This window comes from Calliphora vicina, chromosome X, assembly GCF_958450345.1.
Source record: "Calliphora vicina chromosome X, idCalVici1.1, whole genome shotgun sequence".
In the NCBI taxonomy this organism is placed as follows: domain Eukaryota; kingdom Metazoa; phylum Arthropoda; class Insecta; order Diptera; family Calliphoridae; genus Calliphora; species Calliphora vicina.
The window spans coordinates 8,264,263-8,283,861 of NC_088785.1; the positions used below are offsets into that span (position 1 = coordinate 8,264,263).

General features: G+C 31.2%; 1 protein-coding gene across 1 annotated transcript; it reads left to right on the plus strand.

Moving 5' to 3' along the window:
* Nucleotides 1-15,801: 15,801 nt before the first annotated feature.
* On the plus strand, nt 15,802-17,044 carry LOC135962853 (uncharacterized). The gene is made up of 3 exons (XM_065514757.1): nt 15,802-15,934; nt 16,429-16,585; nt 16,642-17,044. The coding sequence occupies exons 1-3, from the start codon at nt 15,802-15,804 to the stop codon at nt 17,042-17,044; spliced, it is 693 nt and encodes a 230-aa protein (XP_065370829.1).
* The last annotated feature ends 2,555 nt before the right edge of the window (nt 17,045-19,599 follow it).

Here is a 19,599-nt window from a genome sequence, read left to right on the forward strand (position 1 = left end):
GGGACCCAGTATACTTCCTTGGGGTACGCCTGCTTCAATAGGCTGTGGTAAACTTATGAAGTCTCCCTCTTTAAGAACGAACTTTCGATGACTTAAATAACGTTCTAGAAGCTTGTGTGTGTTCACTGGTAAATATTGTTTTATTTTTATCGATAATCCTTCATGCCATACTTTGTCGAAGGCTTGCGAAACGTCGATGAAGAGTGCAGAACAATATTTTTTTTTTCAAATGTCTTGGATATGATTTCTACCAATCTGTGAGTTTGTTCTATGGTGTTATGTTTTTCTCGAAATCCGAATTGATGAGTTGGAATACAATCAAAATGATTCACTATCGGCTTTAACTTGTGCATTAACAGTTTTTCGAATAGCTTTGATATATTTGACAATAGGCTAATGGGTCTATATGATTCTACTTTACTGTGATCTTTGTTAATCTCTGAAATCTCAAAACGAAGTGGTTCAGCTGCAGTAATATGGGGTAATGTAGGTGGTACCTCTATTATGTCGTTTGACTCGTTTGGGGAAAATACATTCTCTAGATGACTAACAAACAGGTTTCCTTTTTCAGTATCGTTTCTCGCCCAGCCTCCACTAGAATTACGTAGAGGAGGTCTGCTCATAACAGGTCTTTTTAATTTTTTTGTAGCTCGCCATAGAGAGTAGTTTGAGTACTGGGTGGCATCTAAGTTCTCCAGATATTTATTAATCGGTTCAGTTTTGCGTTTGAGTGAGATATCGATATCTTCTGGTGTTCTTAGAGATATATTTTCTGTACTGTGTGTGCTAATATATTTTCTGTATTTCAACCAATTTATTTTCGTGCTTGATATTGCAGAGTGACCAGTCGGGGATACTATTTCTAGGGGGTTCAATAGAGTAACGAAGTTGGGTGAGTGATCCGAGGATAATTCTAATGAAGATTTAACCTGCATTAGTTCCATTGGTAAATTTTTTGTAACTGCAAAATCAATGACATCGGGTATTTTGCTTGGGTCAGTAGGATCACTCACCCACCAGAAGGATAATTCTAATGAAGATTTAACCTGCATTAGTTCCATTGGTTAATTTTTTGTAACTGCAAAATCAATGACATCGGGTATTTTGCTTGGGTCAGTAGGCCAGTATGTTGGTTCTCCGCTGGACAGCACATTCAAATTCAATTTAGAAATTGTATTAAACAAAGCGCGACCTTTCGGGGTTACAAGTCTTGATCCCCAGTGAGTATGCTTAGCATTATAATCGCCAGCTGCCAGGAATCGGGGTCCTAGTGATTCGTAAAAATGTTCATATTTGTTTTCAGTAATCGAAAACCTTGGAGGTGAATATATCGACGAAATTAATAGGTTTCTGTAGCAATCATCCAAACAGATTGTCGTAGCTTGAAGATAATCTTCACAAATATCACACATTGAATGGTGTTTGATACGGGTTTTAATTAAAATTCCAGAGCCTCCACATGCTCTATCTCTTGGATCATTTGGAACATATCCATTTATCTTAAATAAACTTCTAGACGTCAAATGATATCATTAATAGGTGAGAACTCTTTTTACGTTATCCCAATCAAGAAAGGCACGATTCATGAAACTAAAATACAGGTCATTAGTGAAAACGATTATAGAAAGATTGTAACAGATTTTGAAACTCAAAAGAAAAGTTTTTACACAAGTTGTAATAAAGGGTATTGAACCACTCGAAATAAAGCAAAGCTTAGAAGATAAAGGTTTTAAGACAAAAAATGTGATAAACATTAGAAATCGCGAAAAAAAACCCCAACCACTCTTCCGTGTTGAACTTGAACCCGGTGACATAAGCGAAGGTCGGATGGGTCCAACTCCACTGACTTTCTTTAATCGTCTTAAATTTCTTTTACTGAAGCCGAACATTTCTTTTAATATAAAAAACACACAACAACACTTACTTATTGTTTTTAATTTGTACTTATTTATTTTATTTAATTAATTATTTTTAATGCCACAATCACGGCTAAACCACTTGTACTTTCAAAACACTTTACAATGGGCCTTTTCGGAAATGCATCACTGCGCTGCATCTGATGCGCAGTACGTTCTAAAATGCAAAAATTGGCAACACTGCAAATGTATTGAGTTCTAAAAAGCAACAGAGAAACAGATGATGCGCAAACAAGCATCACAAAAATGGCTGATGCATTGTCTGCGCAATAGCATCAGCTGATTTGCATCAGCATCGCAAACTTATCACAGATGCGCATCAAATGCAGTGCAGGGATGCATTTCCGAAAAGGCCCAATATGAAATTTTACTTTGAAATAAAAAAAAACTATGAAACAACAAACAGTAAATAACGGGACAACGGCTGAACCAAAACAAACAACAGAACTATATTAACAATATGATACTACATTACATAGCCATCCAATTCAGATGCAAGTACAATAACAACATTTTATTCGATTTTGTCTTGTTCTTTAATTCTAATATGTATTTCATTTTACAATGGAATAGCAATAGGACTCATCTGAATCGGATGCTAGTTGTATACTCTTAACCAATTTTATTTTATGTTTTCCTATTGAAAACACATCCAAATGTATACTATTATATACATTTGGATGTGTTTTAAATTGTAATAACCTGCGGACTGCTGGGTAATGATGGTGCTCTCGTATTGTTGGAGGCTGTTGCACACGATGTAACGAATGCAAATACGAATGGTATACTATTACATGTTACCGCGGTTAATAATGATGCCACCGCCGCACAGTGGTATGAGAATAAAAAAAGAGGGAAATAAATCTGAATGAAATTTCACATGCGCAAAGAGTAAATTCTCAGCGAGTTGTTTAGTTTTCCCTAATTTATTTGACACGTAAAAACCATAATAGACATGTTATATATCAATGGATAGAGGATTTTGTCTACTTTTCAAAAATGTATATAACTTTTGACAATTAAAAAATTCATGGAATACTTTTTTGAAAAATATGACAAAAAATGCTTTTTATTGAATTTTTGCATAGATACAAATTTTTCAAATTTAAATAAAATTTTTATTTATGAATATTTTTTAATGAAATTTCACAGTTATGTAGATTTTTCTATTTAAAATGGAAAAATAAAAACAAATTTTGAAATTTGTTATCAAATATCCTGCAATTCCCAAAAAAATCTTGAAAAATCCCAAAAATGGGATTTTTTCGTTTTTTGGCTATAATATCCATACCAGGGGCGGGGTTATCGGAACCCTTTACAAAATAATTAAGAACTTATTGGGCCATCTAAAATAGGTTACTATATTTTGATATCGAGTATGCGATTTGAGAATGTTTGCCCTAAAGTTGAATTTTACATAAAAAATAGGCATTTTTTGAATGGTATCAAAAATTATAAATGTTTTTTCATTTAAAATATTTGGCGTAAAGTTAGCTTTTCAAAAAAAACAAATTCATTATACATCCTCTTAGAATTTTTTTAGATAACTTAAAAAGAATAAAAGTACTTTTTTCCCAAAAAAAATTGCGAAAAATCGCCTTTTTTAATTTTTTTAAATTCAAATGCATATAACTTTGGACTAAGCCATGATTTTTAAACACTTCTTTCTTTATTTGGTATATAGATCTATTGTTAATCCTATAAAAGAAAAATGGATAAAATCGGACGAGATATTATGTAGTGCTCGACGAGGAGATTCTATATGTGTATTTTTTTTAAATCGTAACACAAACGAAGAAATAGGATCATTTTAAAAATTGAACATACCCTACTTTGGGAACCCCTGGTCACGCTCCTGGTGGGCTCATGGGCTCAATTCAAAACTTAAACTCGACTACACTTCCTCTTTGCGCATGTGAAATTTCATTCAAATCGGCGTAAGGATTTAGAAGTTACAGATTTATTTCCATTTTTTTATTCTCATACCACTGTGCGCCGTTAATGATAATACTGTTGCAGACAACGCCCATGTTATAAGTGCTCCATCTGCTGTCCCTGGTATGTTGTTAGACACCCCTGGTGCTGAGAATTGCCGCTGCCTCCACTGTCGCTGCCGCACCGCAGTAACAACTCCCGACGTGCTCAGCACCGCCGTAAAACTCAAAAATGTTCTCGAAGAAGAGCTACAAAATCTTCAACTTCGAATGGAAATCTTAAAGCTACAGCAAGAGATTAAAACACTCGAGGCAAACGAACGCCGCGAATCTTACACTCGCCGTATAGACCTAGCCGAGCTGGACGTCGCAGTACCGCAGTTTAGTGGCGACACACAGTGGCGGCCAAAAATAAAAAAAAAAAATTTGATATCTAAAAAAACTAATAATGCAATTTCATAGGCAACAGTTTAGCTAAAAAGAAATTTAAATAATTTTTTAAAAATCTTTATTTTCTAAAGAATTATTAAGATTCAAAGTTGAAAGTTTATGGTAAGTAAGTTATTATTTAAAAAATGTTAATAAAAGTTGCAAACTTTTGTGGGTTAAATTAAAAGAATAGGTCGATAAAGCAGTAAATATTTTCTAACGATATGTGAGTATTATTATTAAAATATGGTTACACTATTTTTTAATACTATTGTTTATCCATATTTGATATACCGTTACATTGATTGTAAACAAAAGTAAAAACTAAAATATTGAAAAAGTGTCAACTTTAGTGGACCATTAAAAAATAATATAAAAAAATATATTTTTCAAACTTTTATATAATATTTTCACAAGTTCGTAAATTAAAAAAATACAGTTTCGCTTCCCCAACTTTCCCCCTTCAATTTTTTTTTACAATTTTCAGTGACAACCCAAATTAAAATTCGTGAAATGTTTGATATTTGGCTTAAGCATAGCAGGCATAGTGCAGCAAAGGCTGAAGTGATAAGTTATGTGGAAGATCTTTTAAAAATAAAACTTTCCAAAGAAAAAATTAAAGAAATTAATTTTATTCTTTTGAGAATAAAAACCAATTGGGAAAAGTGCCATTATATGAGAGATAGGTTTGAAGATAAATGTTCTTCATGGCTAGGTACATCTTTTTTTGTAAATGATGAAAACTTATGTTTGGTAAGTACAAATATATATTATGTTCGTTTTTGTTTTTATCTAAATTTTTTTTAAGGCTAGACTTTGATGATTGCTCCGAGCGAACTAAAAGGAGGAAAGTAACCGATTTAGTAGCTTCAACAGACCAAAAGCTTCTGAAAAGTGCATTTAAGAGAGTTTCAGATCCAGAAATAAGAACATCTATTTCTGTTGATAAAACATTGCCTCTATTTATGGATATGAATTTATCAGTTAAGCAGTACCAGACGATGAAAGCGGTTGTAAATTCCGTACACAAAAACTGTTTTCCCTCCTACTATTCTTTACAAAATGAAAAGAAAAAATATATTCCAGATGGTATTTCCATAACAGAAACATCTGTAGAAGTGCCACTACAAAATCTGCTTAATGCAACGGCTAAAAGTTATTTGGATATCAATAACTTTGAACTAAAAAACGATGTCATTTGTGAAATTAAGTGGGGATTTGATGGCAGCTCCAGTGATAGCATCTATAAACAAAAGTTTAGTGATCAAGATGCTCATGATGAATTTCTTTTCATGGTTTCTTTTGTTACGCTAAGATTTATAGATTTTTTTACTAAGGAAGTTTTGTGGAAAAATCCTAAAGCCTCACACACCAGACATTGCCGACCAATTAGTTTCTATTTAGAAAAAGAAAATTCAAATTTGATCCGAAATGTTCAAACACGTATTCAATCGGAAATAGATAATTTGGAACCATTTTGTTATAAATCATCTGACATGGAACTTAATGTTTATTTCAAGCTACATTTAACAATGATAGATGGAGCAGTGCTGAATATTTTGACAGAAAACAATAGCTGTTCCGCTTGTTTTGTGTGTGGAGCGAAACCATCACAAATGAATTCGATTGAAGTTTTTGACAGAACAGTTAAAGAAGATTTTTATAAATATGGATTGTCCACATTACATGCATGGATTGAATTTTTAGAATGCATTTTACATATATCATATAAATTGCCATTAAAAAAGTGGAAAGTATTCAAACTCGATGAGAAAAAAATGTTAAGTGAACGCAAATTAAAAATTCAAGCCGAATTCAAAAAGGAAGTTGGAATTATTGTTGACAAAGTTAAATCTGGCTTTGGTACTACGAACGATGGTAATACTGCCAGAAGATTTTTTAATGACTTCCAAATTTCATCAAATATAACAGATGTTGATCCAAATCTTATAAAAAAATTTTCTTTAATATTGAGAACCCTTTCCAGTGGAAAAGAAATTAATTTACATAATTTTGAAAATCTTCTCAAAGAAACGTGGAAATTGTATGTAACAAAATATTCTTGGTACTATATGCCTGCAACGGTCCACAAAATTATTGTTCATGGAGCTGAATTTATAAAACACTCAAACATACCTATTGGCATGTTATCTGAGGAAGCTCTAGAAGCAAGCCACAAAATTTTCAGAAATACAAGAAAAAATCATACTAGAAAAAACAGTCGTCAGTCAACTAATAAAGACCTTTTCGAACGAATGATATTGATGTCGGAACCGAAAATATCTCTGTTTAGTCAAGATAATAATAAGAAAAAAAGATTTTGCTCTGATATTTATTAGCTACATAGTTGAACAGGACAACACTGAAGACAATATACCAAATTTAATGTTAGAAAATTTCCTAAGTGAATATGAAGAAAGTGATTCTGAGTATGAAAGCGATGATTAATTTAAGTTCATACATGTATGTATACGAAATACTATTTACTTTTATTAATATTTAATACAAATTTATCTAAAAAAATAAATAATAAGTGTTTTTGTATTAAAAATTAAAATATTTTCTATTTTTCTAAAAAAGGACATTTTAGGGTTGTACCTGTCCTTACTCGAGATCAGTCAATTTTATGTTGTAAAATTATGGACATTTAAAGTAATTCGTATAAAAATTTTATGAAACTGATTTTTTTTTCCATTTTAGCTTATTATTATTTTTAGGTTATATGGGAAGGACACAAATCCTTGCACCGATATTTTGCAAATTTTCGAATTTATTATGTTTTATGTATTTAAACAAGTATACTAAAGTTTGTCCTACTGGTGCAACTCCTTCTATTTTTGGCCGGTCAATATATGAAAACAATACACTGTGCGACATCCACTAAAAATTGAAAAAATTTAATTGAAAAAAAATCAATATTTTTTCAATTAAAAAAAGTATCATATTTAATAAAAAAGTTGTTTGAATTTGCAAAACAATTTCAAACAAAAATTTGTTTAAAACAGTAAAATTTTTGTCTGGTCCAAAAAATAATTTTTAAGCTAAATTGGTATAGATATACAATTTTTTTTAAAAAATAATAATATCAGAAAAAAAAGAAAATAAAAATAGGAAGATAGAGAAAAAAAAATTACAAATATGAAAATTAAGAAAGAAAAAGCTAAGTAAAGAAAACAATAATAAATAAACATCTATATATATAAAATAGTAACGTTACTGACTGACTGACTGATTCATCATCGCACAGCCCAAACGACTGAAGCTAGAATCATGAAATTTTAACTGTGGGTTCATCCCTCCCCAAAACGATCCGATAAGAAGGGATTTTTAGAATTTCGAATGTTTAGGGGGTAAAAAAGGGTAAAAACGGGTAAATTCGGTAACCTTATATCTTAAAAACTAATAAAGATACAAAAAAACTTTAAATTGCATGTTACTCCATTCAAAAAATAAGCTGACAGGTGTTTCGTATTTTTTCGAAATTCGAAACTTTTAGGGGAAAAAACGGGTAAAAACTGTATTTTGGTACTTTTTTGGCACTCTATGCATCTTTTAAAGGCAAAAAGAGGCATTTAATTTGTGTTCTCTTTTGGGTAAAAAATGAAATATCCACAACAACATCAAGAAACTGAATAAATTGTGTGTATTTTTACGCTCTATTACGCTCCTTTGTTCACATTCGGGTTGTTTGACGAAAATCATCGTAAGCTGAACAATATGAACGCCTACCATGGTTTTAAACCAATAAACATAGAATCAAATTTTAAATCGTATCCTTTACTTATCAAAAAATAAGAAATATAAGTTTGGTACTTTTTGGAAATTCGAACCCTTAAGGGATAAAAATTGTGTTTATTTTTGGTACTATTTTATTATGAGCTCCCACCACGTTACAGAAATTTATTTGAATAAAATTGTACCACCTCAATGGGGATAAAAAAAGGTACCAAAAAGGGGATAAAATCGGGAAAATACATATTTATATATATTTATTCTTGGGCACATTAACACAGATTTTAATATTTTGAGACATGCCTGTAGCATAAACAATTTTGGCAAAATGGAATATTTTTAAATTTCAAACTTGAGGGGTGTTCAAGGAAGAAAAGGGAAATTGGTACTTTTCACCTAATGGTACTTTTTTACCATTTTAAATTATTTCAGTTATCGACATTAAAGTTAGCTGATATGTATCTGTGTGAAGTTTACTTTTTTGAAATTTCTATAACAATGGACTTAGAAACATAAAATTAAACATATATGGTCCTAAGTGAGTGAGAATTCTAGGGGGAGACTTTTTGGTACATTTTCTTTATTGGAATGGTACTTTTTGTAATTTCTTCACCAATGAACCTAGAAACATGAAATAAAGCTTACATGGAACCGAGTGAGTGGGAAACTACAAGTGGGTGCATTTTGGTACTTTTTCTATATTCTAATGGTACTTTTTGAATTTTCTATAATATAATGGACCTAGAAATATGAAATTAAGCGTATATGGTCCTAAGTGAGTGAGAAGTCTAGGGGCAGACTTTTTGTTACATTTTCTTTATTCAAATGGTACTTTTTGTAATTTCTTCACCAATGAACCTAGAATCATGAAATAAAGCTTATATGAACCCGAGTGACTGGAAAACCACAAGTGTATACTTTTTAGTACTTTTTCTATATTCTAATGGTACTTTTTTTAATTTTCTATAACAATGGACTTAGAAACACGAAATTAAATATATATGGTCCTAAGTGAGTGAGAATTCTAGGGGGAGACGTTTTGGTACTTTTTGTTTATTCTAATGGTACTTTTTTGAATTTTCTATAACAATGAACTTAGAAACATGAAATTAAGCATATATGGTCCTAAGTAAGTGAGAATTCTAGGGGGAGACTTTGTGGTACCTTTTCTTTATTCGATTGGTACTTTTTGTATATTCGAATGGTACTTTTTGGTACTTTTTGTATATTAGAATGGTACTTTTTGAATTTTCTATAATATAATGGACCTAGAAATATGAAATTAAGCGTATATGGTCCTAAGTGATTGAAAATTCAAGCGAATACCTCATGTTACTTTTTGTAATTTCTTCACCAATGAACCTAAAGCCATGAAATAAAGCTTATATGGACCCGAGTGAGTAGGAAACCACAAGTGGGGGATTTTTGGTACTTTTTATATATTCTAATGGTACTTTTTTGAATTTCCTATAATAATGTACCTAGAGTTTCCAAAAAATCGAAGAATTTCAAAACCGCGGTTTCGGTTTTAAAAAATTAAAAACCGATCGGTTTCGGTTTTGTGATATGTCGGCAGTCCATCAGCCGACAAGATGATTAGTTTTGACAGAAAATTGTTTATTTGAGTTTGTGTCTTTGTGTTGTTTGTTCATCACTCACTTCGGGTTCCTAAAATTTTCTAAATTCATAACAATTGCTGGTATATATATATTTTTTTTGTACGCCAGAACAAGGGTACCAATGTTGGCAAGAACCACCCCATCCGGCGAGCCTCAGCCTGGCATAAACAATAAATCAACAGAAACATATGTTGTGATGTTGAGGGTTACCAGATGTTGGCGGCGCTGGTATGATGGCGTATGCCAGGCTGAGGCTCGCCGGATGGGGTGGTTCTTGCCAACACTGGTACCATTATTCTGGCGTACAAAAAAAATACATACCAGCATTTATGGAGGAATATAAAAAAATTGAAGGAACCCGAAGTGAGTTATGAACGCAAAACAACACCCTACTGTCCTTTCCATGGCAACTTAATTGGTTCAGTAGTTGCCCCTAAGGACAGTAGGGTCCCGTGGGAGGGAACAATATGTCGGCGGTCCATCAGCCGACATGATGATTAGTTTTGACAGAAATCGTTATATTGAGTTTGTGTTTCTGTGTTGTTTTGCGTTCATCACTCACTTCGGGTTCCTTCAATTTTTTTATATTCCTCCATAAATGCTGGACTGACTGACTGACTGATTCATCATCGCACAGCCCAAACGACTGAAGCTAGAATCATGAAATTTTAACTGTGGGTTCCTCCCTTCCCAAAACGATCCGATAAGAAGGGATTTTTAGAATTTCGAACGTTTAGGGGGTAAAAAAAGGGTAAAAACGGGTAAATTCGGTAACCTTATATCTTAAAAACTTTTCGAAATTCGAAACTTTTAGGGGAGAAAACGGATAAATCTTTTAAACCAATAAACATAGAATCAAATTTTAAATCGTATTCTTTACTTATCAAAAAATAAGAAATATAAGTTTGGTACTTTTTGGAAATTCGAACCCTTAAGGCATAAAAATTGTGTTTATTTTTGGTACTTTTTCATAACATATGTTTTTCTATAATTTGACATATTTTATTATGAGTTCCCGCCACGTTACAGAAATTTATTTGAATAAAATTGTACCACCTCAATGGGGATAAAAAAGGTACCAAAAAGGGGATAAAATCTGAAAAATACATTATATTTGAAATTATTAAGCCAATTTCGATCATTTTTTTAACGTTGGTTCCTGGATTCATACAAAAATTAACTAACAGGGTGTTATTTGGAACTCGAGTACCAAGGTGTATATTGGGCCAAATCCGGGTAAACAGTTTGGTACTTTTTTTTAAAACATATTTATTCTTGGGCACATTAACACAGATTTTAATATTTTGAGACATGCATAAACAATTTTGGCAAAATGCAATATTTTAAAATTTCAAACTTGAGGGGTGTTCAAGGAAGAAAAGGGAAATTGGTACTTTTCACCTAATGGTACTTTTTTACCATTTTAAGTTATTTCAGTTATTGACATTAAAGTTAGCTGATATGTATCTGAGTGAAGTTAGTGTTAGGAATAAGGGATAATATTTAGGTACCAAAATGTGTGAACTGAACTATAGGTACTTTTTTGTTCTTCTAATGGTACTTTTTTGAAATTTCTATAACAATGGACTTAGAAACATAAAATTAAACATATATGGTCCTAAGTTTTTTTTTTCCAGTATCTTTTTTCTTTATTGAATCTTTCTTATTAGAAATTTACAAATAAGTATTCAAATCTTAACCTAAACTAAAACTAAAGTTTTTATTGCCGCTGCAATATCCAACATGAGTGCTCGTTAAATGATTATCTGGCCAGATCCAGTGTTTCCAATCGCCTCAGTCGTCTATGACCCTCAAATGACATCAACTCCCTGGCGAGGGGGTTTGGATGATCCATTAGTTTTGAAATGTATTTTAGACTGGAGAGTTTGATCTCCTCGCGTATTATGGGGACATTGAGATCCCTGTGGATATTACTATTGCGAATGTACCATGGGGCACCTGTTATTGTCCTTAAGAGTGCTGACTGCTTTCTTTGCAATTTTTCAACGTTAGATGAGGAGGCTGTTCCCCATAGCTGAATGCCGTATAGCCACATCGGTTTTATAATTGTTTTGTACAAAAGCACTTTGTATTCCAAGTCTAGAGCAGACCGTGGGCCAATTAACCAGTACAGTTGGACTGACTTTAATTTTATTTGCGTAACCTTGGCTTCAATATGGTGGGACCATGTTAAACGGCGATCAAGATGGATACCGAGATATCGCACATGGCTCTGTTCTGGGATTTTGATATTATTTATCTGTATGGAAGGGCAACTTTCTCGTCTTAAAGTAAATGTAACGTGAATACATTTTGTTGCATTGACCTTAATTTCCATTTGTCCAGCCATTTTTCAAAATCGCCGATGTGAGACTGGAGTTGTTCAGAAGCTATTGCGGGGTTTTCATGTGTACTTAAAAAAGCGGTATCGTCCGCAAATGTAGATGTGTAATTCAGTGAGCTCCTAGGCATATCTGCAGTATATAAAATATATAGGAACGGCCTTAGAATACTTCCCTGTGGTACACCAGCGGATAGTGACGAGATCACATCCTTTGATCTGATTTGGAAAGTTCTTTCTTGTATGTAATTTTTAAGCAGTTTATGTACGTTCGCAGGTAGTAATCTAGTAATTTTGTGCATTAGTCCATCGTGCCACACTTTATCGAAGGCTTGAGATATGTCAATAAATAATGCGGAGCAATACTGCTTGCTCTCGAAGGTTTTCCGAATAAGTGTTGTTATCCGATGTACCTGCTCGATATAGTACTATCGAAACCAAAATAATGGTCAGGAATAATGCAATTTTCGCCAAGTCTCTTAAGTAACAACTTTTCAAAAAGTTTTGAGAATATTTACAACAGGCTAATGGGACGGTATGATGTCACTTGAGTGACATATTTTCCCGGTTTTGGTATCATAACTATATCAAATATTTTCCATGAGGATGGGAAAATCCAGTACGTAGTATTGAGTTAAATATGAACAAAATAATTACCAGTACTGAGTTGGGCAGATTACTTATCATCGTGGTAGTAATTTTATCTATACCAGGTGATTTTCCAGCGGTAGAGAACCGGAATTTTGGTGGGGCTGGCACCACATTATATATGACATTATCTCCGTTCTTTCACAGCTTTCCAGAGACTATATTCTGTTTTCTTAGTAGGGTCTAAGTTTTTAAGATAATTTTTCAGGTTAGATTCTTTATTAATCTTTAAGGCGACGTGAAGTCTTCTTTGGCACTGATTAAGTTTAGCCTTCACGTTCGGAGATCGCGATTGTTGCCATTCACGTCTGAGTGTTCTCTTTTCTTTGATAAGAGACTCAATGTTTTTAGGACATTTTGAATGTCTGTAATTCCCCAGGGTGACTGGGGCGTGGACACTTTAACGGCGTTTGTTAAAATATCTGTAAATATATCGACAGCGGATTGTATTTCATATTAATTTTTCAATGAGATGTTCTGTGGCAAGTGTGAGCTAACATACATTTTATACGTTCGTTTTCTTGCTAGGGAAACAAGAGTTAGAGTTTTCCAATTTACTTGGAACTTCTAATAACGTTAAAACTGTAGGCGAGTGGTCTGACGAGAGGTCCAGCGAAGGGATCACTGAAATAAATTCTCGTTTTATTTTCTTGATTACAGCGGAGTCAATTAGGTCGGGAATCTTATTGAGGTCTGTAGGCCAGTAAGTAGGTTGGCCACTAGATATGGCATCTAGTCTGTTAGACGGTATTGCTTCTAACAGTTGCCTCCCTCTAGGAGTAATAAGGCGAGAGCCCCAAAATATATGTTTTGCATTGTAATCACCAGCTGCTATAAATCTTGGACCTAGAGTCCTAAAATATTCGAGAAACTGCTCTCGATTAATATTATACCTAGGAGGACAATATATTGAAGATATTGTAACTCTACCATTTTATTCTTATTTATTATGTTGTGAATGGGCTTCACTTCAAAGCCTTCAGACTCTAGCCCCTTTTTAATATCATCAGTTGGCTCAGAACTATCTATACCTTTGATGACTACTGTCAAACCTTTTGCACTTTTCAGTTGATATGTATAATAGTTTCTTTTCTCGGAATCGAAATTATCAACAATCATTCTGAAATTTTTTTCCGAATAAGTTTGTACCTTTGTCTCTTGAATATTACCTTTACGTAGAGAGACCACGTGGAAATTCTCCTTACCTACAAGTTGGGACAATTTGTTCACCAAAACATTTGTAGTAGGTTCGCGCAAATATAGAGGAGGTGGCTTATAGTCTTTTACAGGCTTTGCGGGTTTTTCTTTACTTTCTTGATTGTCAAGAATTGCAAAACGATTTTGACTTACCGGATTTTTCTTCGCCTGTTTTGGATTTGGTTCCAATTTTGATCTCCTAGGACTGGACTTGCGTTTAGTTATAGTGATGTAACGGTCCATTCCTGTTAGGATTTTTCCCGTATTTTTCACTATACTTCGAGTATTTTTTGGTATGGCACCAGTATTTTTTAATGTAAAACTCGATTGATTTTGCTTATCATCACCGGTTTTTATAGAGTTAATATTTTCATTACTACTATTTGTGACATTGATCACAGTAGCATTACTATTTTCATCAACCATTTGAGTTGTTGTTTGTTTTTCTATAATTTCTTTTATGTTGTCTTCTACACAATTGTTTTGTTTTGGCGCACTAGAGAGTGGAGATCTCTCGTTTGTTGTTGTTCTTACACTTAAATAATTTTTGTGATCTTTTAGATCATATGTAATATTGTTGTATGGAGAGCTCACAACAATGTATGCATTATTTCCATTGCTGCTGAGCCTCCTTTCACTTGTTGGAGAGTAAAGGGTGGATTAGCCGACTGTAATGTAATGCAACCTTAACGGAACGGAACAGCTGATCGCTTCTATTGTGTGTAAAGTAGTTAAAGCAGTTATAGTGACAAAATGTAACGTAACTGTAACGTCTGAACCTGTTAAAAACAGAATTTCTTTACGTTTCAACGTGACATTTACTAACGGTGTTGTCAACTTGTTGATATTAAAAGTCTTGTATAAAAAATACTTATGCTCAGAACGCTTAACAATATTTTCAATGTTCTAAAAATGTTTTAAATATTTCAATAATATAAATACATAAATAAAAAACAAAATGTAAGAAAAGATAAGCTCACTGTTTATTGTTGATTTTTTGTTTAAGCTTTGATATTTTTACAAATAAAGCTTGAGTGTCTGTAATTCTCATTCACTCTATAGTTTGATTTGTATAATATCTTTAGTTTTTCTAAAGCCTTTTGGGAAAAGGTTTCCTGATGATCTGGCCTAAGCAACCAGTGAAATGCGCATAGTCTACTTTTACAATGCAGAAATTTTAGAATACAGTGTGTATTACACAGGTTTAGGTTAGTTCAAAAAAGAATGCCTTTCAATTTCTGCATTGTAAAAGGGGACAAAGGAACTAGCATATCCCACAACAATAAATGTCAGTGAATTTATCAATAATTGGGAAATTTAGCACAATTCTTACTAAAAACTAAATTTTTTTATTGTTATGGTATATTTACTTATTATACAAATTAGTTCACACAAGCATTTATAAAATGTACATATATATAATAATAGTCGAAAGTAATAAGTTTGAAAATATTAAATTAATATTTTGTATAGACAAATTAAATTAACAAATTAGGGCCATTATTACAACTTTCCTTTATGTTCGAAATAGTGAAAGGTGAAAATTTAAGCAATAGAAAAAGGTACCCTTAAAGTTAAAGGCAAGTTGTAATAATGACCCTTAGTATAAAGTACAATACAATATTAATTAATTTTTAAGTTATCGGACCTTTAATAAATAAAGTCTTAATGACAAGATAATTAATATTTATAATTGTCTCCTAATGGGTTAATATAAACATATATGAAGTCAATTCGAAGACCTTCACAATGATGATGAATACATTATGTGTAAATAAATACGGTTTATATACTAGTACGTACTATTACCAAAGTTTAATAATTTTTTTTTTAAATCGCAGAAAAAAATTATAAAATCGCTTGAACAGTATTTAAAACAATTGTGTTGATAACACTTTCAAACAGCTGTTTAAATTTTGACAATTTCAATCAGCGACGAGCGCGAAATATTAAATAAAAACTTAAAACTAAATTTGCTTATTACAATGAACGACGAACAATTAATTTTATTGGTACAGGCCAATGAGAGTTTATGCAATAAATATAGTTCCGGCTATAAACTGGCGGACAAAAAAAAAAGAATTTGGACGGAAATTGCTGAGCAGATGCAATTGCCAGGTAAGTTCAACAAAATATTTTGTATTCATATATAATTACTAGCTGTCTCGGCAAACGTTGTTCTGCCATACAAATTATTTCTAGTGAATATTTTGGTTCTAGCGGTATGAAATATACTTTACGACCTATTCTCATATCTACCAAACATACATACAAAATTTCATAAAAATCGGTTAAGCCGTTTCCGAGGAGTTCAAACACAAAGATTGACACGAGATTTTTATATATTAGATAAACTACATATGTATATATAAATAATTTTCAAAGTAAATTTTTAATTAGTCTTTTAAGTCCATTTATTATAATTAATCTGTAATAATTCAAAGAATATCACTGCAAATAAATTTTAGACAATCGGCAGGGTAAGAAAATGCATTCCAATTTGCCGATTATCTAAAATTAATTAATTAAAAATTTACTTTAAAAATATGTATAATAAAAAGTTCAAATAATTACCACAAAAACCTATAATAATAAATAATTTTCTTTTATAGATGAAATGTGCATAAAAAGATGGGGATGCTTGCGTGACAGATTTGCGAAGGAAAAGCGAATGGAAAACCTTCCTTCAGGCAGTGGCTCTAAATATAAATCTCAGTGGCCATTGCTGCAAACAATGGATTTTATATCTCCACATATCATTCCAAGGCCGTGAGTTCAACAATTTTTTTTTAATTTTGATAAATGTTAACTAACTATATTTTTAGCACACGTTGTTCTGTAAACATTCTGGATAGTACGTACACGTGTTTGGAAATATCGCCATCACCGGAGTCTCAATCATCCTCTCCATCTTTGCCAACAGTAGAAACTATTTTAGAAGAATGTGTTGAGATATCGTCACCAAATATCCCAATAGCTCCAAAAAGAAAAAGAAAAGGCACAGAAAATACTGACGTAGACCAAAGTTTCGTTGAAGCAGTAGAAGTTTTCAAAAGTTTGTGTGAATCCACGTCAGGAAAGAAAAAAGAGGAAGAAAAAGACCCTCTTATAGGATTTTCGAAAATGATAATAGCCACAATTGCTACAATGCATTCAAAAAAACAGATTGAGACCATACAAAAGGTAACAGCATTGGTGATGGAAATGAAGTTAAAGCCGGATAATTAATCTTATAAATTTCTACCTAATAATAGTTTTATTAATATACTTAATTACATACTATTGACTACACTATTTCCAATTTTAGTTCAGAAGTTTCTAATTGTATGTCAGAAATTTCCAATTATATTTCAGAATTTTCTAATTATGTTTCAGAATTTTCCATTTGTATTTCAGAAAATTTTAATAGCAATATCAATGGAAATTTCTGTGAATACAAATTGAAAATTCTGAAATACAATTTGAAATTTCTGAAATACAAATGGAAGTTTCTGAAACATAATTTGAATTTTCTGAAATTCAATTAAAATATTCTGAAATATAATTGGAAATTTCTGAAATACAATTAGAAACTTCTGAACTACAATTAGAAACGGCTTAAGTATAAATTAAAAATTCTGAAATACAAATGGATATTTCTGAAATACAATTAGAAATTTCTGAAATACAAATGTTCCTAAAATGTTATTTTTAAAATAACTCTCGTGTTTAATATTTATGTTATTAATTACTATAGTAATTTATGAAATTTATTGTTAAATTAATATTATTAATTTTATATTTTTGAATTCTGCATTTTGTGCTTTTTCTTTAAGTAAATTTAATATATATATGCATATATATTATATACATATATACTAGTCTATTGAATAATTAGTCTCTGGTTCCAAAAACGTTAATTTTAAAATAATGCTCGTATTGTTTTTTCACTAAGATCTCGTTATAAATAAATAATAATAAATATTTATGTTATTAATTACTACACAGATGAAAGAAATTCATAATTGGAATGAATTTTTTAATAAATATTATTAATCGAACATGATTTTTTTCCCAAACATTTTTCATTCAGAATAAGAACATGTTCATAAATATTATAAAATTGTACATGACGAAACTTTTGTTTTTTTAACGTAAATTTTATGATATTTTATAACCAATTGTATTATCTAATAAAATAGTTCAATAATGTTGGTCAATATTTTAAGATGAATCAACAAAATCTGAAATTAAAAATATCATTAAACATAATAAAGTATCCATAGAAAGGAAAGCATTCAACATCTTGGGTCAATTTCTCATTTTGTAGCTGAAAATCATAAAAAATAAAAAAAAATTCAAAGGAAAATTTTGAAAAACAGAAAAATAGAAATGAAATATTTTTCAAGCTCTCTAGATTTTATTTGAAAACATAAAATATGAATAAAAATCATACTCTTTAAGGTATTTATAGACGGCAATTCTGAGTATTAACATTTATCAAATTTAAAATATTATTGAAATCATTCGGTATTTCAAAAAATCGTTTCGAAAAAACATTTTTGGTTTACACGATAGTATTACAAATATTTTATTTCTTTCATATTTCGATAAAATTTGGTACATATAAGTTTTTCGGAGCCTATTGAATCTGGCGGAAATTGGTCCATTATTTCACCTAGCCCTCATACAAATGTCATCCCGAAATTGGACTTTATCGGTCATAAATGTATCTACACAAATTTCGCTCCAAATATATTTTATATATACGAAATTCATGTCACCAAATTTTGTTATGATCAGTTCATAATTAGCCATAGCTACCATATAGACCCGTTTCCGAAAATCACTTTAACGTCCATAAATCTCTTAAAAATGTTGATATACACACAAAATTCAACATAAATAACATTCATATAGACATAAATCACACGATCTGATTTCATGTTGATCGGTCCATAATTGGTCATAGCTCCCATATGAGACCCACTTCCGAAAATCAATCACGAATATAAATTATTGATATTTTAAAAGAAAAATGTTTTTGCACATTTACTTAGTGTAGGGTATTATATAGTCGGGATTGACCAACCATACTTTTTTACTTGTTTTTTTTTTATTTTTTAATTTTTTCAAAGGAAATAGTACGATTTATAGTAAATACTATCAGAAAACCGTACTTCAACTCATACTACTATTAGTACTAAAAATAGTATCGTGTATACCCATGGTAGAACCAACCAGGTACAATTATTAGGGAGAGTTTTCAATATTTACCCCTACAACGTCAAATAACGCATTTACTCTAATCACTTTTTATTTTGTTTTCTCAATATTTTGCACGTTATATTAAAACTAACACATATTTATTTGGAAAAAATTTTATTTGAATTGAATATTTTAGGAAAAAAAGTAAATACACAAAAATTTGTTTAATTATTTTTTTTTGTCTTAGACATTTCGTTTTGTTTTTTTCTAATTTTCTTTTGTTTGACGTTATAGGGAATGTATAATTGAGAACGTACTTTCTAATAATTGTACCTTGCTTGTTCTGCTATGGTGTATACCCAGCATTATGATTTGAAATCAATAAAATCAAATCATATTTTTGAAGGAACAGGCTACTTTCTATTTTGAAATTTCAAATGGATGTGACACATCCCATACGTAATTAATAGAATTTTCTAATAGAAACAACAATTTTATGTATTTTTTGAGTGTATTTAATTTTGTACTTTTTTGATAGAAATTAATATGCAAGTATAATAAAAAAAATATGAATGAAAATTATATCATGCGATCTT